This window comes from Galeopterus variegatus, unplaced genomic scaffold (assembly GCF_000696425.1).
Source record: "Galeopterus variegatus unplaced genomic scaffold, G_variegatus-3.0.2 Scaffold6323, whole genome shotgun sequence".
Classification (NCBI taxonomy): Eukaryota; Metazoa; Chordata; class Mammalia; order Dermoptera; family Cynocephalidae; genus Galeopterus; species Galeopterus variegatus.
In genome coordinates, this window is record NW_007732434.1 from 62,191 (window position 1) to 87,335 (window position 25,145).

Consider the following 25,145-nt stretch of genomic DNA (forward strand, 5'->3'; position numbering starts at 1 on the left):
AGGATCCCAACCTCTATTATCTCCTGAATTAAATTAAAGTGCGTCATTCTCTCACACCCATTTTATCTCTTTCAAACTTCCTGCTGCTCAAAGGTTTTGCAGATCTCGGGGTTCCCACATAGGTGCCCAGTTAATATCAACTGAAGGGATACCCCCTACTTCTTTTTTCCTTCGTGTTGTAATATAAAACCCCACTGGTGGAAATCATCTTTTCTGATTATGCACCCTGGGAAAAACGAAACTGCATGGTCTTTATCTGCAGTGGAAGATATTTCCTTAATAACCACACTGCCTTGTACACCCAGAGTCCGCACAGCTCCCTTAGCACAACGTCCAGGTAGATCTGTGCTCCTGTATCACTTAGGCCCAGATAAATGAGTTTCCCATCCCTTGCCTTGTGACTACAATCACAGCATTTTCCCTTGGATTTTTCTTGGAAAGGTTGTGGGATTGTCCCAGCCTGCCCCCATGCCATGGGACCACCCAGCCGTTCCTGCCCATTATGTCAGATTGACTCATCCAATTGAAAAAGAAGTCCACCCAGGTCCTTGCCCAGATCAGTTTGGCTTACCTCCTCCCCAGCCTCTTTCACAGCTCTATTTGAATAAATTAAATCTGAATAAATAAATACAGATTTGCCTAGAACCTTTGGGAGGGACCCATCCATTTCCAGCTTTTCTTCTTGGACACTGATCGTATTCTGGTCTCCAGCTTCTCTTCTTCCAGTGTTAATGACAGTACAGACATCTCACTCTTGTTCACAGGCCTGGGGCTGCCTGTCTTAGTATATTCAGGCTGCTATAACAAAATACCATAAACTGGGTGGCCTATAAACAGTAGAAATGTATCTCTCACAGTTCTCAAGGCTGGAAGATCAAGGTGCCAGCAGATTAGGTGTCTGGTGAGGATTCTCTTTCTGGTTCATAGATGGCACCTTTTTGCTGGGTCTTCACATGGTAGACAGGGTGAGGGGTATCTCGGGCCTCTTTTATAAGGGCACTAATCCCATTCATGAGGACTCAGCCCTCATGATCTCATCACCTCCCAAAAGGCCTCACCCCCTAACAACATCACACTGGGCGTTAGGTTTTAACGTATGCATCATGGGGTCAGGACAGACAAACATTCCGTTTCTGCCCAGTCCCTCTCCCCAGCTGTGGGCCCTTCCACCTCAGCTTCCCGCATCTTGGCTGTGCAAACCCAAACCCCTGGCGGCCTAACCCACTGTCAGCTCAGGCCATGCACAGGATGTCGGCTTCATGAACACCATCACTGTGCCAGCCACAGCCTGAGATGAAGATTTCTCATTTTATCCAGCTGTGTTAGGGGCATGATCACACACCTAATCCAGACTGGATACATTTCAGATGGGGTTTTCCACTCCTTAGAGCAGGGAGGGACCCGTTGCAACTTTTCTGATGCAACCAGAAAAATATTATATTTATTATACTATAATAAATATATATACTTAATATATTTTATAATAGAGAATATATAAAAATAAATTATAATTATATTATAATATAATTATAATTATAATATTATATATTTTATTTATATAAATATAAAATATATTTCATATAATACAGTCAAGCCATAGTCTAGGTATGGGGCAGAAATCTAAGAGGATGTAGGTATTGATTGCAGATGACTTGTTAATGCAAACAAAGCTCACCAATCACATGGTTCCTTCAGAAGGTTAAATATCTCGGTCCACGGAAACAAAGAAGGGTGTGGAGAAGGCCAGTTATGGGAAGGGGACTAGGAAAAGCAGGTAAACAAGAGTTAAGTTAAATATGCAAATTTAAGTTGGTACCTTCTCCATCGATCCTTCTCTAGTGATTTTGTCATCCTCTTCCTGCTACAGAGAGGAGACACGCTTACAAATGGAGATTTCCGTTATAGATGTAAATTTCCCTTACAAACTGATAATGTCGTCTCTGTTGTCAGAGCTTATCCTGTGTGTGCAGTTTCTCAAAATAATCAGCTCAAAATATTCTTTATACCAGGGAGGCATATTTTAGGATGGCATATTTTGGCCTCCTATAGCTCCTGCCTTCTAAATCCCACCCATGTTCCCCTCCTGTCCACCTGTCATCCACGCAGGAGAGGGAATTCTGGGGATGTAGCCACCCACCTTAGACAGGATAGTAGTGCCAGGTCGACAGCACAGAACCCAGCATAGGCCATTAACTCCTGGATTCAGTTTTGATACCTTAACATGCTTGTGAGTCTTAGGAAGGGACCTACAGGTTGAATACTCTCATCTGAAATGCTTGGGACCAGAAGCGTTTCAGATTTAGGATTTTTTTTTTTTTTTTCGAATATTTGCATTGTTCTTACCTGTTGAGCATTCCTAACTGAAAATCGGAAATCCAAAATGCTCCAATTTGCTCCATGAACATTTCCTTTGAGCATCATGTCTGTGCTCAAAAAGTTTCTGATTTTGGATTTGGGGATTAAGGATACTCAGCCTGTATCAATTAAGTCTGGGAGGGATGTGGAAATTTAGGTGAGTCATGAGCAGGAACAGAGATGGTGAATGAATGAAGGAGATGTAGGGAAAGAGTGCAGAGGGGAGAGGAGAAGAAAGTCCAGACCAGAGCCCTGAGGAGCTCCAGCATTTTAAGGTGGGAAAGGGGAGAAGGTGCCAGCAACGAAGATGGAGAAGGAGCAGTCAGAGCGGGAAAAGGGACATCAGGAGAGTGGAGCCTGTGAAGGGAGTGGCCGACGGGCACGTGCTCCCAGGAGCTGCGGTGAGGGAGAAAGCATAGTGCAGATGGGGATGTGGCAGGCACTGGGGAGCTTAGCACAGTCGGATCCATACATCTGATCAGAAGCCAGTTGGAGTGAGTTGAGAGCAGGGAGAGGAAGAGAGGCAGGTAATGATGTAAACAGCTGGGAAAGTTTGGTTGTGAAGTTGGGGTGGGGGTGGGCTTTCCTCTCCTAGGTAGGGGAAGGAGGGGCATTTTAAGTTATGTTTGAGGTGAAGTAGTTCTGCTTTTTAATAAAAGCAGAGGAAGATTCATTCACATATACTCGGGGTCTTCAAAAAGTTCACGGAAAGATTCATATTCCATTTTTCTTCGAACTTTTTGAAGTACCTGCATACATGCTAAAACTGTGCTGAGTGTCACATACCACGTCTCAGTACTGTGCTAGGAAGAGATGCTTGGGAGAGAAGGTACGAGACACGGGTCTTGTCCCACAGTTCTTGTGTCCTCCACGAAGCAGGTAAAGGTTTCTGTAGATGGGGGTGGAGTGAGCCTGGAAGAGGAGACGGCTGTGCTGGGCTCAAAGGGGCCCATGGAAGAGGATAGGGGAGCTGCAGCCGCAGCCAGGGGAGGGCTCAAGAAGGGAGGCAGTGTCTGTGCTGGGCTTTGAAGGAGAGCCAGGAAGTCTCCAGGCTGAGGTGGATGGAAAGGGTCTTGGGTATCAGTATCCCAATGGGGCCACTTACACAAAGGCACCTGCTCTGAGAGGCCACTTAGGAGAAAAAGGGGAAGCCCAGCACACAGTGTGCCCCCCCCCCTTCCCTGCCCTATTGAGTGAGGGGCACAGGCTTTTGGTCACCCTGGAAATCATCCCGTGTAGTTTTATGGAATAGGAAAACCCTTATCTGTATGTTGTGTAGGGAAAGAAAAGAAGAGAGCGGGGGGCGGAGGAGGAAGGGCAGAGGAGGAGCACCGTAAAAGCTGAAGGGATTTGTTTGATCCTCAGGAGGATTTACCTGGCTGTGTGCTCTGAAAGCCCAGCGGTCCTAGAAAGAAAAGCAATGAATCATTTATGATTGTTTTCACTTTGTATTCATTAAAGGCCTCGGCACTGTTATTATGGAACCTTAATTGGCTTGGTGCTGGGTGCTGCCTCTCCCAGCCCCTGCTCCTCCCTCTGTCATCAGAAATTCTCCCAGCGAGTGTGAGCGAGCGGGACTGTGCCCGGGAACAGGGGCTGCAGGGCCAGAATCCACTGGGAAGATCAGATGGCATGCAGTCGCCTGTCTTCTCTCTGATCATATATTAATAAATGTATCTCATTGGGCGTTAGCTCTGCTCCCCACGAGTCACTCGCAGCGCCCCCAGCATCTCGTGGCCCTCTTCGCTTGCCAAGCCACTAGAGCACTTTTCCATGAGCTCCCCTCTCACGGCCTCATGGGTGACTTCACGCGTGACAGTGCCCATCCTTTGTTCTCAGTGCCGCATCGAGCACTGAACCAGCAACAATATGCGAGTTACCTGATTTATTCCTTTTAATACACTTCAGTGTAATTATAACTGTATAAAAGAGAGGACAAATTGGCAAGTAATTACAGTGTTAATTTGGCAATGTTTTATCATATTGTGGAAGTGCAGTTTCCTCTGTAATTGTATTGGGGGGACACATTTGTCTAGCGTACAGCTTATTGAAGGATTCTTGAGAATGGAAATGAAACACACAGGAGACTGGGAAATCAGCTCCCCTCCCCATAAATATTCTTTTATTTGCATGTGTTTTGCAGCCTCTTTAAAAAGCTAACTCGTTTATTCAGGCCTAATTAATGGAACGCCACAGAATGCATAATTAGGCTGTGACAGCTTCAGCTGATGGATGGCTTTGCAATTGGAAACTGGAGATACCCCCAGATAAAAGGGCTGAATGCTTCCCTTTCAGAATCTCACGGGCTGTGCGTGCCTCACCACTGTCCCCCCTGAAAATGCGACTGTGGTTCCTGGAAAATGCCCCAGCCCTGGGTGCCAGGAGGCCTTCCTCACTTTCCTCTGTGTGATGTGCGTCTGTAGCATGATCGGTGCCATGGCGCAGACGCCCTCGGTCATCATCCTGATCAGGTAAGCCATTAGCTTGGCCCCAGAACCCAAGAGCCAACCTCACCTCCTCCCCTTTCCACCTGTGCTTCTGCACATCTCCTGAGGATCAGACCATGGGACACTGTATGAGTCTCACAAGCCAACTGATGTCAGGCTGCAGCAAGGAACGCAACTTCCCTGCACCAATAGGAATCAGTTGCATTTGATAGGGACTTCACACCAAGAGAAGAAAGCAGGGCACAAGGGAGAAGACACTTTTGTGTCCTCCCAGGAATAGACTCTGCAGGTGCTTTGGAAAGGATCTGCATTGATCTTTTCAGGGAGCAGCACTGTTGGAGTCAAATGAAAATGGCATTGGACCAGCGAAGTCCCAAAGCTCAGCCCCTGCCCTGCCACTGATTAGCCGTATGACCGTGGGCATGATGTTTCCCCCTGACTTGTTTCTGAATCTGTAAGTTGGGGTAATGTTACTGGTCTTGCCTGCCCCCTTCAGTGTTGTGGGACCTGCCAAAACCATGTGTGTGCAGACACCATAGAGATGGGAGGGGTTATTGTGCTGAGTGGCTCTCAGCAGGTGTGCAGTGGCCACTCTTGAACAAGTAGTTCATTGGAGAGAGTCACCAGTAATTCTCTCGTTCCCTGTCTCTAGGGACCTGTCCTGGGGGCAGGTGAGGTGCCTCAAAGGTGAATCATTGAGTCATATCCTGAGTAACTTTTAGCATTTGCAGAGTTATCTAGATTTGCGTGAGGAACCTAGAAGTGAACTGACCCATACCCCAACATCCATCTGAATCAGAGGAAGGGCTGCCACACAAAGAAAGACCCACCTTATTGGGATGCAGTTCTACAGGCAAACCAATTCAATCCCAAGGACTGGAAATAAAAGCTTGTCAGTGTACTTCACCAGCTGCTTTACCCAGCTTCTCTCAACTTCTCTCCCGACCCACCACATTTCCTGGTCTTTGTTATGAATTCCTGCGGAAGAGGATTTATACAAGTACTTATGTTATTTCGAAGGTCATTAGCGAGGCCTTGTGAATGTGCAGAAACATTAAGGATACAATAGCAAATTCCATTTGATACTAAGTTTGAAAAATAAATTTAAGAAATTCACATTTAGTACTTGCAAGGCTGTGGCAAAATTGCTAAAAATCACAAATTGCTGGTGGTATTGAAAAGCTATCAGTCCTTTAAAAAAAGCAATATGGCAATAAAGGTATTCAGACCCTTTTATGCAATAACCCTACCCCCTACCCCTGGCCATTTATCTTAAGAAAATACTTCTCTACAAGAAAAACAAGCTCAATACAGACAGGTTTTTATTACAACGTTAACTATAATAGCAGAAAAACCTGAACTGGAATAGTGAGTTAAATTATGGTACTGCATCTCGATGCAATAATGAAAATTCTTAAGAATGTGAAAAGTATTCATGAAATGAACTATTGTATTTAGAACTATTTATGGAAGATGATTATATATAATATACATATGGACAAACCCATCAGATCTCATTTATGGGTTTTGGGTGGCTGCCTTATGAGTAGTTTATTTTTTATTATTAGAAATTCTCATGAATTTATATTGTGATATTCACACACAAAAGGCACCAAGCAGCAGGAAAAATGACCCTCCTGACCATTCGCACTGACTAGTTCCCCTTTTCTCGCCCCACGACTCCCCTGCAAAAACTCAGCCTCTAGAAGCTGAGTAGTGGTAACTGGCAGACCAAATGCAGAATGTTGAAATCTTAATCACTTCCAAATCTCAGCTTGATAAACAGCTCTTGGAGCTTTTCAGGGAATATTTGATTCCCTTTAAATGGATGAGTAACAGATGGCCTAAATGACCTAGGCTGGGCCTCAGCCACCTCGTAACTGCATGCTGGGCTGGAGGCACATGTTCACATGCTGTGCACATTGAGAGGGCCAAGGTAGGGCTTTATTTCTTCTCCTTCTGGGGCCCATTTGCCATCACAGATGTTCCAGACAGGCACAAGGGCACAAACAGTCTGGGCCACATCCTGCATGTGCACCAGCCCTTGGCCCATCCCAGAGCAGTGCTCCCACTGTCATGCTAGACAGGACATACCTGCCAACAACAGTGCTCAGAAAGGCCAGATTCGAGGATAAAAGCTGGCACCCACTGCACCCCTCTGAGGCCCCAGGGCTGGGCTCAGACAGGAATCAAGCAGTATTGTCAAAGTCACGCAGCTAATAAGTTGTAGAGCTAAGACTCCATCTCAGGTGTTGCCCAGAACGTTCAATAACATTCACATGGAGCCTTCCCTTTCTTTAGAACTAGATCTGAGAAGGATTATTCTTGTGGGAACCAGTTTCCCAGCAGGATATGAAGGGAGATCTCCGTACCTTGCTCACTTTGTTCCTCGTGCATGGTAGCTAAAAGGAAATCAAATTTAGGTGATAAATAGTCTAGCTCATTATAACACTGTTTTCTTGATAAGGAGAATTCATCTTTATTTATGTGTCTTCCAAATCAATACCTTCAAATGAATGTGCAAAAACTGGAGCCATGGATCCGATAATAACTTTGAAGAACTTGGATTTTGTAATGTGCACATTCTAAAAAGTACTGACTCTGTTTCTGTCCAGAGACACTGATCTCATCATTGACATTGAACTGGTGTCTGTCTTAATAGGCAGAGTCGAGTCCCCTTTGCTCAATGAAAGTCATGACCTGCTACCCTGGGATTATTTACCTATACTGTATTCTTTATATAACTGAGAGGAAATATGTATATCCCCCAAAATAACACATTTTGGGTTTTCCCAGAAAATCTCAGAAATGGGGGCAAAGATTGTAAAAATTACACTGTCTTGGTCAGTTTATATGGCTGTCACAAAACGCCATAGACTGAGTGGCTTATAAACAACAGAAATTTATTTCTCACAGTTCTGGAGGCTGGGAAGTCCAAGGTCAAGGTGCTGGCAGATTCCATGTCTGGTGAGGGCTTCCTCGTTCATAGATGTGAACTTCTTGCTGTGTCCTCACATGGTGGAAGGAGCAAGGGAGCTCTCTGGAGCCTCTTACAGGACACTTATCCCATTAATTTCTAAATTAATACAAGTCCTTCCGAGAGATGTAGTCATGTGCTTCCCTCCCCCTCTCCTCTAGGGACTTATGACGGGGACAGATAAGAGGAAGGTTCTCTGCCAGAGTTGCTCAGGGATGACTCGAAGCACATGTGCATACGATCATTCAACTCTCTCTTCACACTCCTTCACCACCGAGCCAGAGGGCTGCCCCGGGGCGTAAGTGGGAGACATCTGCACACCCATCCACCCCGTGCACATTCACCCAGCACAGCAGGGTGTCAGACACGGTGCTAGGGTTGAGGTCACGATGAAGAACAAGACACAAACAGTCCTTGACCTCCGGGAGAGAAGGCAAGCGCTGAATAAATACTAGTTACAAGAGCAGAGGCATTACAAAGGAGATTGTGTTATCAGCTGTGTGGACTCATCTGTCTGCAACTGATCATTTCCAGACCTCTCTCTACTGTCACTCCCCTCCCAGAAAATGTTACACTCTGAGAATGTTCTATGAAATGTGTGATGTCATTCTAAGGGACTGTCCTGGTTAAACCCAAGTCCAGGGAGATTGAATCAAAAGAACTGTGACTATAGGAAGGTACCTTTCCAATTTAAAAGGTATTGAAATTTGATATAGGTGAATGGGTTATTTCCCACATGGCTCATCTAGGTGTGAAACCATGCTAGTCTGGTGGATTTCACAAAATGACCTGAAGTGACAAAGATGTTCATCGTTTCAGCCTATTTGCAAAATATAAAGAATGATTTTCTTAGTTGATGTTTTCCTGATACATGTGGCACACCAATTTGAAGATACTTTCCCATCCCGGCAAATGCAAAGTGTCTTTTAATGTAGACTTTATGACCAAATTTGCATTCTGTCCTTCCAATGACAAGATTAGCTCCAGTTAATAAAAAGCACTGTTAAATTCCCAAACTTATCTTGGAACCACAGTTGCAGTTATTTTTCCTACTTTAGTCAGGGAAACCAAAAAAAAGAACTATTAGTAATTTTCTAAAGAAAGGCTCTGATGGACATAGTAGCAAATGACTCAGGTCTGTTAATTAAAATGAAATGATAAGAATTTTTTTTTCCCTCTTCATCCCTTGGCACATAGGACAGTCAGCCCTGAACTCAAGTCGTACGCCCTGGGAGTTCTTTTTCTCCTCCTTCGTTTGTTAGGTACGTATGACCTCTTTATTCCCCGGGAATGAATGGGATGCTTATTTCCAGGTAAGTAAATATCAGAAAAATTGTCCCATTTCCTGGGTTTGTCTCTTTTGCCATGAAGTTTAATTATTAGTAAAGAGATACTTTAGATATGAAACACAGGCACTCCCTGGACATCACGAGGTTTTCATTTACTCTTGTCTTTGTGCCACCTGAATTCTCATCAGCATAAGGAGGAAAAGTGATAACACCAAAGGGAAAAAAACATGTGATGGTGTGATTTGGCATCCTCATTAAAGCAACCCATGAGCAGCTTGTGAAATGCTTCATTTATGGGGCCGCCAGCTGGGAGAGAGAGGCATTCTCACAATGCCTCGAAAAGGAAAACTTTGCATCCTTTAAATTTTTCCAAACTGATTTATTTATCTTGGGTTTCCAGGATGGGGCAAATGTGACCTTCACGCTATAGGACCCATGTTTCAAGGCCTGGTATGGATAGAAGGAATAAAGTCTAACCCTCTCGTTCTTCACATTGGCAGACAGGAATAGTTCATGGTTCACCCAGGGTCCTGTGCATTGGCTGGGGCGAATTCTTGCTAGACCACACTGGTGCCCTTGATGTGTGGCTTTTGTAAGCTGATTTTATTCCATTTTTATTGGTTTTCATGTGGCCTGTGGCTGTCGTACTGGACAGTGCATGTATGGAGGGGCAGTCTTTGATGCTCCATCCTCAGAGGGTCCAAACGTATGGAATTCCGCTCTTTCCAGACACTTGGCTGTGGGGTGAGGAAGGAAAGAGGGCAAGACCTAGAAGTGAATGTGAGATTGGTTTCCCTGTTGCTTTAAACACCAATGGAAAGGATGTGGTAGAAAGGGCAGGGACACAGCAGCACCAGTCAGGGTGGTGCCAGTGGCCAGCGGGTGGAAGAAAAAAAGAAACCAAGGATCAAAATGGGACTTCAGTGATTGACCATGGGGCCTGAGCTGCATAAGGAAGATGTACAGAAAGGAGAAAGGACAAAGAGATAAAGCAACTGTAAGAACTAGTTGTAAGTGACTTTGACATTACAGAGGTGGAGCGGTTCTGAGAAACAACAGAGCCCAGGGTGTGGCTGCCAGAGAGGAACAGCGGTGAGCAGCCTTGACGTTGAGGAGTCATTGTTAAAAGGCCAGACTGTGTAATACATGTCTGTGGACAAGTTCATGTTGTCCAGGACAGTGGCCAAAATTGAGGAGGAGGACGTTGAGCTAGAGAAGGGTCAGTCAATTCCGAATGAACTGGACGATCTACACACAGGAGAATTCCTGGTGTAATTGACTCCTTCATTCTTTTGCAAACATCCTGGTCACAGCTTTTCTCTCTGCATTGTTGGCAAGCCATCAGCTCATGGGTCTGGTCTAGAATCTTGCTCCTGGGGTCTACTGTGTGCCATGGGTGTTATACCAAATTCAGTTCATGGAAATATATACTGAGATCCTTTTATGTCCAAGGCACTGTCTAAGTGCTGCAAGGAATATACAGATAAGCAGGAGCCAGGATCCCGCCTTCAGGGGCACCAGTAGAAGGAAGCAAGTATGGGGAAAGTAAAGGCTTAGAAGAGTTATAGCGGACCTTGAATTTCAAGGGAAAAAATTCTACTTGGCTGAGTAGGTGCCAGCGTTGAGCAAATGAGGGTTTCAGAGGGGAGAGTGGATATGTATTCAGAATTCTGATTGTAGGAGACCAGCCTGGGAGCAAGGTGTGGGGTGGTTGGGCAGGATGCAGGAAAACTAAGCAGCAGTGTGGAGGTGAGGAGCAGGTGACCAGGGTGGGGGGCGGGGGTGAGCAGTGGCACTGAAGGACAAAGGCACATGGGAGCCACATGGTGGAGACAGCGTCTGTACAAACCCCTGCCAGAAGAAAACAAAAGAGAAGCAGCAGCAGTGAAGAGGAAGTGAGGTTCGGAGCCCCTGTGACTGGGCCTGCAGCAAAGACTTTGACAGAATAAGATAACACACAGTGACGAATCAGGTGTCCCAATGGTATTGTTTCCACCCACCAATGCCTACTCTTCATTTTCCAGAGCAATCCACTCACAAAAAGCATTGGGACGGTCACCCTCAGGGTGTACCTACATACACAGGTGTCATTCCTGAGCAGGCAGGTCTTGGGTGATTCACGAATCACTCTAGGAAAGTGCAATTGGAAACTCCAGATGTGGCTCATCACACATTTGTTGAGCCCCTGCTGTGAGCACCGTCTTGAACATGAAGTTTATGGGCAAGTGAAGAAATGAGCACATAAGTGATGCTTTGGAAGCAGTAAGCACAGCGTGCCCAGGGACCCCGGGTGGGAGGGTTCAATGTCAGGGTGCACGCGAGATCCCTTCCACTCACTGGTGCACGCACTTGTTGATTTGGTGGACATTTATTAAGCACCGTCTAGGCACCGGGCTCTCTCAAAGATGTGCCTGCATCACTCGGGGTGTGCTTTCCTTACCTGTGCTAAGGTGATCTCACTTATTTACCATGGACCTAGAAGTGAATGTGAGATACTGGTACACCTGGGTTTAAGTCCATTACTATGTGGCCTTTGGCAAGTTACTTAAGCTCTTAAGCCTTGGTGGCTTTAACAAAGCGCCCAGGAATGAAATGAAAATGTAGTAGCTCCTCCAGTCTTGTTGGATTTAAGAAAAGTGAATGTCAGGTGTCCCTGGAAGATGGCTGCCAGTGGCATCGGTCCAGTCTCTTTTTTGGCATTGCTGAAGCAGAGAAACTCGTTAATCCTTTTGGGAGAGTACACTTTTCAACATCCCCTTTTTAGCTGGTGCTAGACATGACAGTAATTCCACCAGGTTGAATAGAGATTCCATGGTGAATTCAAGTCCTGGCAGGTCAGCTGGAGAGGAACAGATATCTGTTTAAATGTAAATGGCAGAGTAATTTTCAGCTTCCATTTTGTCCCATAAAGTAATGTGAATTTATTTTTCTTACAAAAGCCTTTCAGTTCACCTCTTAAGTTTAGACCAAAGAATATAAATAGGCCTGGCCTTTTCAAACAGGGGAGTGAATTAAATAGCTAAAATACAAGGCCCTGAGGTTTAATCTCTGTTAATAGATTTCAGGAAAACAGAGACAATTAATTTCCTTAAACAATCCTGCAGTTTTTGCATTGAAATATATATAGCTGCAATTTGGGCCCGAGAGTATTAGAAAGTGAGATTTAATTCTTTTAATATTCTCCATAGCAGCACTGAGCCTAGATACATCCTCCCCAGCATATGGTGGGTTCCCAGTGCCCCAGTGGTGGGACCCTATTAACACCTGCTTCCTCCACGAGTTCCTGCCCAGGAGACACAGAGGGGAGAGCATTCCTTCAGAACACTGCTTCTGAAGACTACACCATCATCAGCCCCCTCCTCATTCCTTAGGTAACTAAGGGCCTAACAGAGGGAAGGTGCTGAAAGCAGGAGTGGACACTAAAGTACACCTTACCCACTCGGCCCCCCTTCTTGAAGCACCTGATTATCTTACAAAACTTCCTTATTCTTATGACGTGGAGGATTCTTTCCAGTTGGGGTTAGTCACTGAAGCTTGGCTTGGAGGGTTTTCTGCAACTCTTTCTCTAGAAGTGGTGGTTTAAAAGAGGACAGATTTGGGGCCGGCCCGTGGCTCACTCGGTAGAGTGTGGTGCTGATAACACCAAGGCCGCGGGTTCGGATCCCATATAGGGATGGCCGGTTTGCTCACTGGCTGAGCGTGGTGCTGACAACACCAAGTCAAGGGTTAGGATCCCCTTACCGGTCATCTTTTTAAAAAAAAGGACAGATTTTCTTTTCTCCAAAGAGCTTTAGGGCAAAAGGGGAACAGGAAGTGAACCAGATTTGTTGAGAGCCCAGCAAGTGAGGGCGTTTTCAGATGTATCTCATTTAATCCTTAGAAGAAATCCTCAAGAAGGTATGATTGTGCATGTTTTATAAACAGTGAAACTGAGATTTAGTAAAGCTGTGTAATGTACCCAGAGTTACACAGTTCCTGAGCAGCTCAGTCCAAATCCAATATCAGCTGTCTCTGGTTCCAAAATTCCCATTTCCTCCCCACCACCAAGCAACCTCCAGATGTGAGCTCCCTGTCTGAAAAATAAAAGGGCTACGAGGACAAGTGACGACTCTGAGTCTCTTCCTGATGATAAGTATCTGCCTAAGGTGCTTTGCCAAAAACTGAGGTTGTTTACAAAATAAATCTCCCAGCCTTTTCTATGCATTAACAATCCTGGAGAAGGGCGGGCTCAGCAGCTTGCAAAGATCAGAACCCTTGTGTGTTTCGCCCTCTGCATGCTTCAAAACCAGCCTTCCTCAAGCCAGTTATCCCCAGGAGCTTAGCATAAGGGCAAATCAAATGTTCTCTGTAGCCCTGGAAATCTCTCTTAAGAGCTCTAAAATCTTTTCTTTAAATCAACAAACTTTGAATTGGAAGGGGGGATTATTGGGTTTGGGATTTTGAAATATCAAATAATCTCTCTCATTCTCAGTTTCTTCATATGTAAAATAAGGGATGTTATGGGGTTATGGAGAGGATTTATAATGGATCTAGAGCGCCCTATACCTTCCGGGGGGGCGGGGGGGGCGGTAATTGACAGCAGTTACCACTGCAGTTGTCACAGTGTAGAAGTCTTCCAGTGGTTTCTGGGCAACCAGCTTCTTGCAGGGACTTTCCAGGCTTTGATTTGGTCTTAATGATAAACCTAAGGATGAGCACTGGGTGTGAAAATTAGTCAACAGGGTGGGACTCCTTTCTGTGACTAATTAGGTGAGTTCCAGAATGGCAAAGCCTTCTCACTAAAAAGATCCCGTTAGTTCTTCATCTCTGGTATTCTCAGCACACCTAGAATTTAGGGCCTGAAAGCTATAGCTCCCCTTTGGTGGAAGAGAAAGCCAATGCTTTCTGTATTCAGAAATGTGAGGAATCTCATAAAGGTTATACTTGCAGTACTTGACCTAGAATTTATTCTAAAATATCACCCCACATACCCGGTACAACATGAACAAAGTAGCAAAAGTTCTGACCACATGGAAGGGCCAGCCCTTGCAAAACACTCACATACCTCATTTATGTAGTGTTTTCCTTAATCCTGACCAAGCAAGGTGGTATCATCTCCATTTTAAAGGGAGGAAACTGAGGCACTGAAATATCAAGTGACTTGCCCCAAGGCTTTTGGCTCCTTAAAAGTTTTTTTTTCTTGTCTGTCACAAATGCTTTCCAAAATATTGAGTATGTCTTGAAAAATTTTGATAGGCACTTCACTTTCTAATTTCTAACTGTTTAAATGCTGTTTCTAACTCCTCCCAGGTCACATAGTAGGCAGGATGAAACTGACATCTTTAGCACACACAGGTATGCCCTGGTTTAAAAACAACTACATAATATAAAAATTCTCACTCCGGTACAGTTGTGTGAAGGAGTTACATATTGGCATTTTAGAGGGATATTTTGGCTTAAGTATTATTGAATGGTTCCTTTATATTGCAAATTTCCTTCAGTGTGCTAAAAATGACCTGATTTGCCAAACTTGAATTTGTATCCAAGAAGTCCCTGCATTGTGGAGCAAGGGGTACCTGTACCATCTGATCCTTCCCATGGCAAAGCTTTTACCATAGTGTCCTCTGTAGTCTTAGCTTCCCATTGCCTGGTGACGGGTGGCTAGGACAAAGTGAAATGACCTCATGAAAGGGCACAAGGGGGAGAAGGAAGAGGAGAGAGGAGCATTTTTAAACCCTAGAAATAGAAACGTGAACAGATGTGCACTGTCCTCTGTGCCACAGGAACAAAGCAAACTAGTCCCATTTATCTGCAGATATACCCATGGTTTAAACTGGCTCCAGATCTGCGTTTCTTTACCTAAGTAGTGTCAAGTGTGGCTTTGTTTCTATTATACGGTTGCCATGGCGGTTCCTCCAGTTGGCTCTTTTTCAGTGAAATAGAGAAGGCATTTGTTGGGGACAGGGAGAACATACAGGGTCCCCGAAGGAAGGTCTCAAACACCTGGCAGCCTGTTCAGCCACAGCATATTCTGGGAATATGATTTTCCATTGAGCAGGATCACAACCTGACCTGGCAGCAGAATTTTGAGCTTGGAGTTTATTAAATCAAGCTGCTTGGGAATTTTTAGTGAGGTTTCAGCTAGAATCCTTCTCAGGGGTTTCTCTTTGGGGTAACAAGTGCCAGAGCTGGAGAGTTGTGAGAAGTGCTGAGGCACCTGGGCCTGGGGCGCCGGGAGCTCTGCCAGCCTCCTTAGCATGGACAGGACAATGTGGTCCCTCTCATCCCATCCCAAGCCTGTCATCAAATCTGAGGGAAGCCTGCTGACCTCCTTGGCCCTCCCCTCCCAAGCTGCTCTTTGAGGCCTCAGATGGAGTCGCTGCAGCATCTGTGATGCAGAAGTTCTTACTCTGGGGTCACAGATGGACTTCAGGGGCCTATGAGCCCCTGCAATGTGTGTTTGTTTTGTAGGTAGGTGTATTTTTCTGGGCTAAGGGTCTCCATCTCATCACATTCTCAGAGGGACCTTCCTTAACAAAAAATGAAACACGTGGATAGCAGTATCCTGGCCATGGAGTCCCAGGGGTGTCCACACCTGGTTCCAGAGATCACTTCCCACTTCTCTGGTCTCTCATTGAAGGCAGTTGGCACTACATTCTGGCATCAGGGGGACACTGTTTTTTCTGGAATAATTAATCTGTATTAATGATTCATCTATTGCTTTCTCATGGTACAGATGAGACTCCCCCCGACCTCCACCCCTCCAACAGGCCAGAATCACCTGGTAATGTTTTATTTTTAAAATGCTGATATCTGGGCCAAACACCAAATGCTGTGATTTCATGGGTCTGGGATGGGACACCTGGATGATTCTAACATGCAGCCAGGATCAAAAACCATTGAGCTAGGAGATAACAGCAGGCAAAGAAACACAGAGTAACGTGGAACTAAATTAATTATGGTGAACACGTCTCATCTCACCTGCCATTTTTAATGACTTCTGTAGGAGCCTGTAATGCTCTGTTGTGAAAGTTTTAAAACCAGTTCCCAGCTTTAAAGGAAAAGCGTTTTCATCCAGTGGTGAGATATCTAGGGGAAGCATGTGCACACACACACGGTATAGTGTACTCACGTCCAACTTCTGGTCCATTCTGGCTCCTGGTCCCTCCACTCAAGAGCACACACAAGCCCCGTGTAAGTGAACAGTTTCTACAGCATGATGCCTCTTTGCAGTCCCTCTATGAGGTTGTACTTCTTTGACACAAAGAATATTTCCCTTCAGGGAAGGCTATCTTTTCCTTCTTAACCTCTCAGCAGATGATAACAATAGCAGCTGTCACTTTTGTGTGTCTACCGTGTACCAGGCACAATACACACTGTCCTAGGTGCTTTTCATGTATTAATTTAGCCAGTCTTCACAGCAATCTGATAAGGACGGTGTTATTCTCATCCCCATTTTGCAGACGAGGAAACTAAAGTGCAGGGGGTTTAAATAACATCTATAGGCTTGTACAGTGAATAAGAGGCAGAGCTGGGATTCTAACTCACGCAGTTTGGCTCCTGAGCGTGTCTTTGAAGCGCTGTGCTGTGTAGCCGCAGAGTCGGATGTGCTCTCTCCGCGGTCCTATAAGAGCAGATGTGCACGGACGGGAACAGGAGAGCCCGTCTCTACACAAAACCGGCCACCAGAGCCAGAACCTTAAACGCTCTTTTCCCTCTGCCAGGCTTCATCCCCCCACCCCTCATCTTTGGGGCTGGCATCGACTCCACCTGTCTGTTCTGGAGCACGTTCTGCGGGGAGCAAGGTGCCTGCGTCCTCTACGACAACGTGGTCTACAGATACCTGTACGTCAGCATCGCCATTGCGCTCAAGTCCTTCGCCTTCATCCTCTACACCACCACGTGGCAGTGCCTGAGGAAAAACTATAAACGCTACATCAAAAACCACGAGGGCGGGCTGAGCACCAGTGAGTTCTTTGCCTCTACTCTGACCCTAGACAATCTGGGGAGGGACCCTGTGCCCGCACATCAGACACATAGGACAAAGTTTATCTATAACCTGGAAGATCATGAGTGGTGTGAAAACATGGAGTCCGTTTTATAGTGACTACAGGAGGGCTGAACTCTGTATTAGTAATCAAAGGGTCACTTTTCTTAAAAAAAAAAAAGAAAAAGAAAAAGAAAAAAAGGTTTCCAAAAAAAACAACACACACACACACACACACACACACACACACACACAGGACCTTTGTCCTCTTTCTCACAATCAGAGCCAGACAGGATTCAGAATAAGGAGAGCAAGGGATCACACGTGTGACGTGCGGCGGGGGTCCTGGAGGACGCTCGCACTGCTGGGGCTCAGAGTCTGCTTTGAAGGCACCTCATGGTTTTCAGGATGCCAACAGCTGCAAGCAACAGGCACTGCCAAATTCAGGGAACAGTGGTGGCCAGCTTGGAGGATGGACATTTCTGGATATACATACACATACAAAACAAAAAAACATTAAAAACAAGTCTACTAAAAAAAAAAACACGAGTTGAGAACATTGCCAGATTAAGCACTAGTGACACACTCTGTGCCACCCTCTCCCTCCGCATGGGAGGCGCGCAAGTCAGAGGGGTGGAAGCCCCGCCCCTCTCTAACTTTTGCAATATGGGTCACTGTGTAGACGACTCACCCAGTCTGCATGTGGTTCCAGGCCCCAGAGTTCTCTCAGCGATGCTAATGGGTGATCTGTGCTGGAGTATGTAATTGGCACCTCTCACCAGCTCCATTTCCACGTTCAAGACCGAGGGCCTGAGGGGGAGCCGGGTAGGGGGGCCAGCATCTCCCTTGCCCCAGCAGCAGCACCCCCCAGTGGCGGGCACCCACCTCCCCCAGCCCCACAGAGCGACCTCAGGAAGCAGTGGGCCTCACCTGGCCATGACTGACTCTGCTCAGAGCTGGTGAGACCCAACATAATCCAAGTCATTTGCTTACATTTGCCAAACATTTTGCCATTTTTAAAAAGAACGATACAATGCATATGAATTTCAAACTGTTGTATGTATACTCCTCTAATGCTATTTTTAACTACTTTAAAATCTGTATTAACCCATCAGTCACTAACAGTTCTATAGGCCGGATTTATTATGCTGGTTACTTTTACTTTTCTCCTTTTTCCTCCTTTTTTAATGCACCAAAAATATGTGATTCAAGGGATGCAATTAATCTATTGTAATTTTTATCATCTTATCCTCATTCAAATATTCTGCAAACACAAGAATATACAAGAGGCCCTATGACCTCGTGTTTCACAGGACTATTTGCTTTAAAAGATTTTTTTTTAAACTCATTGGATCTTGGATTCTTTTCCTAAGATTTTAGGATGAATGAGAAGAGGTGTTAGGATGACAAAGGAAAACAGCTCCGGGGCTATTATCAGCAACTGGATATAAACTTAAAGTCCCATTCATCAACATGACTCTGAAGTGTTTTCACCTTTAAAATTTTAATTTCTCCCCTATGCTAACAGATAAATCAGTCTGGTCTTAATTTCCTTTTTGCACTATAAAGAACCATTGTACGTACGACACTGGATCCAGCCCCTTGGTTATCGGTTTGGTTTTGAGTGGTATTTTGAATGAAAAGATTTCCTAAGATCTGCATTGGTCAGAAAACAAAAACGTGAGGATTGGAATAAACCCTGGAAGTGAATGCTAGAGTTTTCTCTCTTCTGCTGCAGTCCATCCTCCATCTCAGTTGAACACGCCCAGGGAGGGATGAAAAAGTGTCTTTGCTGCAACTTTTGGCAGATCTTTGTAACTCCTACGTATAGACCAAGAAGGTCTTCTTTTCTGTACCGGTATTATTCCCTCATGTGAAGTAAGCACGTTTTTGTGAAAGTGTTTCCCTCTAGGGGACTGCAGCCTTTCTTTTCTCTCCAAGGCAGGCCGCAAGCTCCCAGGCACCCTGGGGACACCGCCCCTCCAGAAGGCCACAGCATGGCGGCTCAACTCACAGCTAATGCAGGACCAAGAGAATCCTCCTTAGTCCCCCTAAGGAGTTTGCTAGTAACGCTCAACAGGCAAAATAAGGGGAAACCAAGAGCTTCTAAGGAATCAGAGTTGCCAATGTCTTCCGAGCAACAAAGGAGACCAAATAAAGTCCGTAAAAATCACGTCTTTTTCACCACCTTACAGTGGAATAGCTTACTCTAGTCAGGGCTTTTAAAGTTTGGTTAAGTGGCACCTGTACATTGGATCCCCTGATTCCACCTCTCTGTGTCCAATAATGACCTCGAGCTTCCACTTGCTCACACATGGCACAGTGTCCCAACCCTTCCTGTTGGAAAGCCCACGGGCCTGAGGTAACCCACAGAAACGTTGCACACGAGGGCAACCAGGTAGTCCCCGGGATGACAGCCACACTTGCTCCTGAGGAAATTTCTCAGAAAAAAGATTCTGCTGTGGTTGCTAATGGACTACCTTCCAGAGAAGACCATTCATTGAGGAACACGGAAAGTGGAAATATATCTGGTCACTCACAGAGGGTTTCTCTGAGGAACAGGTCCTGAGGAAATTTCTCAGAAAAAAGATTCTGCTGTGGTTGCTAATGGACTACCTTCCAGAGAAGACCATTCCTTGAGGAACACGGAAAGTGGAAATATATCTGGTCACTCACAGAGGGTTTCTCTGAGGAACAGTTGTTGGCTCCCTATGGGCCTGCCAGTCTGGTTTTCCTGCTGCTTCAGGTCCTGGGCAGTGTGGTTTTTTTCTCCACCAGGCTGGGCCTGTCAGGCCTGTGTGATCTGTTTTAAGCACCGCTTAGAAGTCCTGAAAGCCCTACTCAGCAGTGTTAAGCAGTAAAGATCAGTGTACAGAAATCAATGCAGCTGATCTTACAGCCGAGACCAGAGAGACAAGGACAAGTTTCTGTTCCAGCCTGGTGGAGCTACACTCTTTTACTGTTGTGTGTATATTTGGTTTGGTTTAGAGGGGGAGAAACCCAGACGTGCAGTGTTTCAGTCCAACAGATGGAGAGTATTTGCTGCCTTGTGCTTTTCTTATCTATTTTGGTGGCTTGGGAGAACCAGGAATCTGGATAGAGCCAGGGGAAAGGACTAGACACACAGCAGGGGGCTTGATTTCTCCTGGGCTCAAGCCACGGCCTTCTCATTGGCCTCCTCAGAACCAGGATCCATGTTTCCCTTTGGGGACTGTTCCCCCTTAGGTTAGAATCCAGGTCAAATACCTAAGAAGTGCCAAATTTTCCAAGAGAAGGCACTGGTGAAATTAAATTTGACCTGGAAAATTAGTTTAGAACCCAATTACAGTATTTATCCTTTTTCTGCCCTTTCCTCCTCATTCATTACACCCACCTCTCCCAGCTCACTGCAAACTCCTACTCTCTGAACAGCTGTAAGGACCTAATCGATTAGACAACTAGCCATAAATGACACCCTTTGGATCCCAGCCCCCTAGGATTATCGTTGTTTGAGAGTAAATTAGGAGAATCTCTCACTGATGGAATATGCAAGGAAGATATTTTTGTTCCAATGCTTCTTATGGAACCATTGCCTAGATTAATAGGTGGAATCCACACTTACTGCACAGAGCACCCACTCCTGGCTCCCTTTCCTCACATTAGCAAGTGACCTCAACAACCCAGGGTGTTTGGTCATTATGGCAGGGATGACATGGGTTTAAAAAAGACCTAAAATGGGCAATTCAGAAAAGCAAAGATGCCCTGTACCTCAGAAATCTGACTGCCTTGGAGGCAGGGACAAGAACTCCTACTCCTCAGAGAGCTTCCACATGATACACGATTTTCCTTTGCAGGTTTAGTTTCATTCGGGGGTGCATCATATGAGCTTGATATATTCTACACTAGTATTTACTCATTCATTCCTTTCCTTAAAATTGTGGCTATGTGCCAGGCGCTGGACCAGTTACAAAGGTGAGAAATACACAGTCCCTGCCCTCCAGAGTTCACAGTTCAATGAGCCAGACAGACCCAAACACAAACGAAAGCTTTGGAATAATAACACTAAGACTAGGTCCCATCTGGGTATAAGGAAAGCTGATGTATAGAGGTGGTAAGTTCTGCCTCATGGTAGTGAGAATTAGGAAGGCTTGTAAAGAGGGTGGTCTAGAAAAATAGAACCAAAGAGCAGCGGTGTCTGCTAGGGAGAGAGGATGAGAGGACGAGGAGGAAGACGTCCCTGCGCCATCAAAGCAGGTTCACAAGCTGTTTCTGTTAAGGGCCAAATAGAAAACATTTAGCCTTTGTGGGCCATTCAGTCTCTGTTGCAGCCATTCAACTCTGTTTGTAGTGTGAGCTCAGCCATAGACGGTGGGTAAACAAATGAACAGGCTGTGTTCCAATAAAGCTTTATTTATAAAGACAGTCGGCAGCTGGATTGGCCAAGGGAGGGCCATAGTGTGGTGATCTCTGTTCTGGAGGCAGCACTGCATGTTTGGGGGCGCTAGTGGCTGTATAGGTGAAGCAGATCCCAGCGCCTACGACTCTGCTGTCGCATGGGCCAAGGAGTGTGTTGGAACGGTCCTTTAGTCCAGCAGCTCTAACATTCCTGACCACAAGAATGTAACTCAGGTATTTCATTTATTTCTAGAATGTGGTAAGTACCATTTTATTGTCAGTTTAAAATTGAAGGCAGCGTTCTTTTTTTCCTGTGTAATGTGGGGAGGTTGAACTATACAATCTGTAGTCCCTTCCAGCTCTGACACTGGGCAATTCAACTAGAGTAATCATCCTTTTTTCCTTAAATGATGGAAATGGGCACATGAGGGAGAAATATAGGACCTAGGAAAAAGAGAGTGAATTCAGATACAGAATAGCATTTCCAATCCCTTTCCTGCTCCCCACCAATGTGAAACATTGGCACTCTAAAGCTAATAGATTTGCCAGGTGGAGTAATTGGTAAGCACTAATGATAGCCGATAACAGTAGTAGCTAACATTTATCAAGCACTTACTGTGAACCAGCTGCTGGGCTGAGCGTGTCCCATATACTAGCTCATTTAATCTCAACAATGATCCTGTGAGGCAGGAACTGTTATTTGCTTCATTTTATAGGGAGGAAAATGAGAATAGGAAGGCTTCCAGAATCAGCTCAAGGTTACAAAGCAGATTCAAACCCAGATCTGTGAATCCAAAGCCTGTGTCCTTAGCCAGATGGGTACTTCACCCCTACTGTGCAAGGCAGGAGGGACCCCTCCCCACCTTTAGAGACTGCCCATCAGGAATACTGTGGCCCAAATGGACTATGGGGCCCTGCACTCTCACCTGCCCCCTAATATAGCCAGAACACCGAGGCAACTGATTCTAGAGGTGTCATTCCTAGTCTTAACCCCTGATCCCAGGGATCCGTTGATATGAGGTGTGCTACCAGAAATGGACAGGTTAGAGGAAACAGATTCCTCCTCTCTGATGCATTCTGCAATACACTTTGAACACACTGAGAAGCAATGAGACACCAGGGAGGCACCTCTCGGTACTGGTCATTGGCTCCAGCAGGGAGACCCCAGACTGAAGCTGGATACTGGTTGGATATGTCTTACTCTTAGTCTCAGATTCCAAGCTTTTAAGAACAGAATATCTAGACATTTCTACTTTTATAATAAAGACCAGGTCAATCTAGAGTTGATAATTGTCATAGATTTCAAATATTTTTCCATAAAGTAGAAGTGATTTTGTTCTTTAGCTATGAGCAAATGGGACAACATAGTACGTTTTCCAGAGATTTAACATTCTGTGGGTTGAGATTTTTGCCCTCCTATGAATCTGATTTTTTGAATTCATGCTAACCTAATAGAAGATGGCTCTCATGGAGATACATTTGGCAAGACCATTTGATTTTATAATCTAAGGCATAAAATGAATTATACATAAGCACCGTAGGAAGTTTCATTAGAAGAGGAACCCAACTGAACACACAAGTTGTGCTGTAATCCAGCACCTTAAGGGAGGGAAGGGGCTGGGGAGCCCATGTTCATTAAGAGCCTGCTACCCACATGCCAGGTGCCATGATGCACAATCCCAGGTATTGCTTTCACACCTGCCCTATGAGGTAAGTTTTTTCCCCCACTTTACAGGTCAGAAAACTAAAGCTCAGCAAATCCAAGCTCCCTAAGTTCACACAGCTAGTTAGAAAAGTCATTGAGAGCCAATGCCAGGTCTGACTCCTGAACCAGTGCTCTCTTTTCATTACACCACAGCCACCAAAGTGACAGCACACATCTGCCTTCTTAGGAAGCCTTTGTGAAGCCAACAGAACATCTCCCACTGGGAATCCCCTGCAGGAGTCTATAGGTGCATGCAGAAGTCAGCCAGGAGCCAGAGACGAGAACCTCTGTAAAATTTTGCCTATGGGCACAGGAATCTAAAATGAGAAAAACTATGTTTCACTTTAATAATTAAACTATGGAGACCTTTAAAAACACTCCTCCTTCGTTCTTCCACAGCGGCGATTTCTCAGCCATTCATTATCCTCTGTCTTATTCATTCTGCTGGGCAAGAACTAGCCCCAGCTCGCTCTCTTTTGTCCCGTCCTCAGCTCTCACCTCCAAGACTGCCAGCAGAAGCCCTAAGACTGTAAGAACTTGAGCCTTGAGAACGTTGAGGAAGGATTCTCCAGATTGCCCAGAATCAATGGGCTTCCTTCTCTGTATGCCAGGTCTCAGCTTCAAAATCCTGAGGAAAGGAGTGACAGTCCCAAACTGTCACCTTTTGTACCACCAGGTCAAAGTTTAAAGATGACAAATGAATGGGGACTTCTGTGGCCCCACCATGCCTGTCATTAACAAGAAAGCTGTATGTCACAGTCAATGAGACCTGTACTGCTTGTGAACTGTCACAGGGACTAGTTGGGTCTTGAATACCTTTTAAATGAAGCCACTGCATCTATTTTGTAAGAGTGACATAGGCTTAACAACCTTGCTCCGATGAGCAGATTGTTTCACTCAGCATGCGGTGAATATCTGTGGCTAAATGAAAAACACACTGGTCCAGAATGCGAGAGGACAAGTCATGACACTGGGAGCCAGAGGTTTTCTCTGGCACTCAGGACCACTTCGATAGAGATGTGCAGTGACACTTAAGAGTCCTAGCAAACAAGCTCGTCTGTCACTGGGGATTTACCTGAGAGTAAGTTAATGGCCGGGATACATCTTATTAAATCCACCTGGATGTTGTATGGACACACAGACACATATCCTTCTCAGAAAGATTTGGCCTTCGAAAAGGTCTTTTGGCTTGGAATCTGGTCCCTTGGGGTTACATGGAGCGAAAACCAGCACTTTATTGCTTCAACTTCCTACTCTTGTTTATTCCACTGGAAAGCCATGATGCTATTATATAAGCCTAAAAAATAAGTAGGAAAAGCAGAAAAGACCGATCTCTTTTTCCTCTTGGCTCTTCTTCCCTCCTCCCCCTTTAGGCACAGAGTACCAAGACATTGAGACTGAGAAAACCTGCCCTGAGTCACACTCACCTTCAGAAGACTCCTTTGTGAGAAGCTGAGGGCCTGGCCCCCCTCTTCCTGCAGAGAGCAGCCCACCGCCACCCACAGACCTCGCGGGCCTGACTTAGCGTGCTCTGCCCCACCCAAGAACCCAAGGGTCCCCATGTGGACTTTCCAGCCAGTGCGTGGTCCTTTGAGGCCCCAAGCACAGGCCTGTGACAAGGACTAAGGAGGTGGCCTGTGTCAGGAGTCCTCCCAGCAGCCCTCAGAGTAGCCTTTTTCCTGGGTCACTAAAGAGTAATGTTGACCTGGTGTGCAAATTCCCTTCCCCCCGTCCCTCCTCTGGTTCCTGTGGGGGTGGCTTGCTGACATGCTTTAGAAAATCCCCTCTTGGGAATGCTTCTCTGTGTGAGGGCTCCGACAGCTCTAACAAAATCAGCTGAGGCTGGATGTTAATAGGAGGGGGTGAAAAATCACCGTTTCACAGAATGGAGGGATAAAAGCACATACTCAATAGATTTTTGAGTGTGGAATTCTGTATTTTTGCAGCTTATATTTTCCAGATGAGCAGTTTAGAAATATGTGATGTAAAGTACATACTGTACGTTTGCTGAAAATTATATTAAAAGCACTAT

General features: G+C 45.5%; 1 protein-coding gene across 4 annotated transcripts in view; it reads left to right on the top strand.

The window, feature by feature from the left end:
* SLCO3A1 (solute carrier organic anion transporter family, member 3A1) overlaps positions 1 to 24,479 on the top strand; it is a 70,417-nt gene extending 45,938 nt beyond the window's left edge. Inside the window, exons 6-9 of one of the 4 annotated variants that reach the window (XM_008590712.1) lie at positions 4,651 to 4,826; positions 8,977 to 9,041; positions 16,772 to 17,014; positions 23,605 to 24,479. In XM_008590712.1, the coding sequence (XP_008588934.1) occupies positions 4,651 to 4,826; positions 8,977 to 9,041; positions 16,772 to 17,014; positions 23,605 to 23,654 (534 nt within the window). In that variant the 3' untranslated portion in view covers positions 23,655 to 24,479. The other 3 variants (XM_008590711.1, XM_008590713.1, XM_008590710.1) reach the window with 3 other exon arrangements.
* The last annotated feature ends 666 nt before the right edge of the window (positions 24,480 to 25,145 follow it).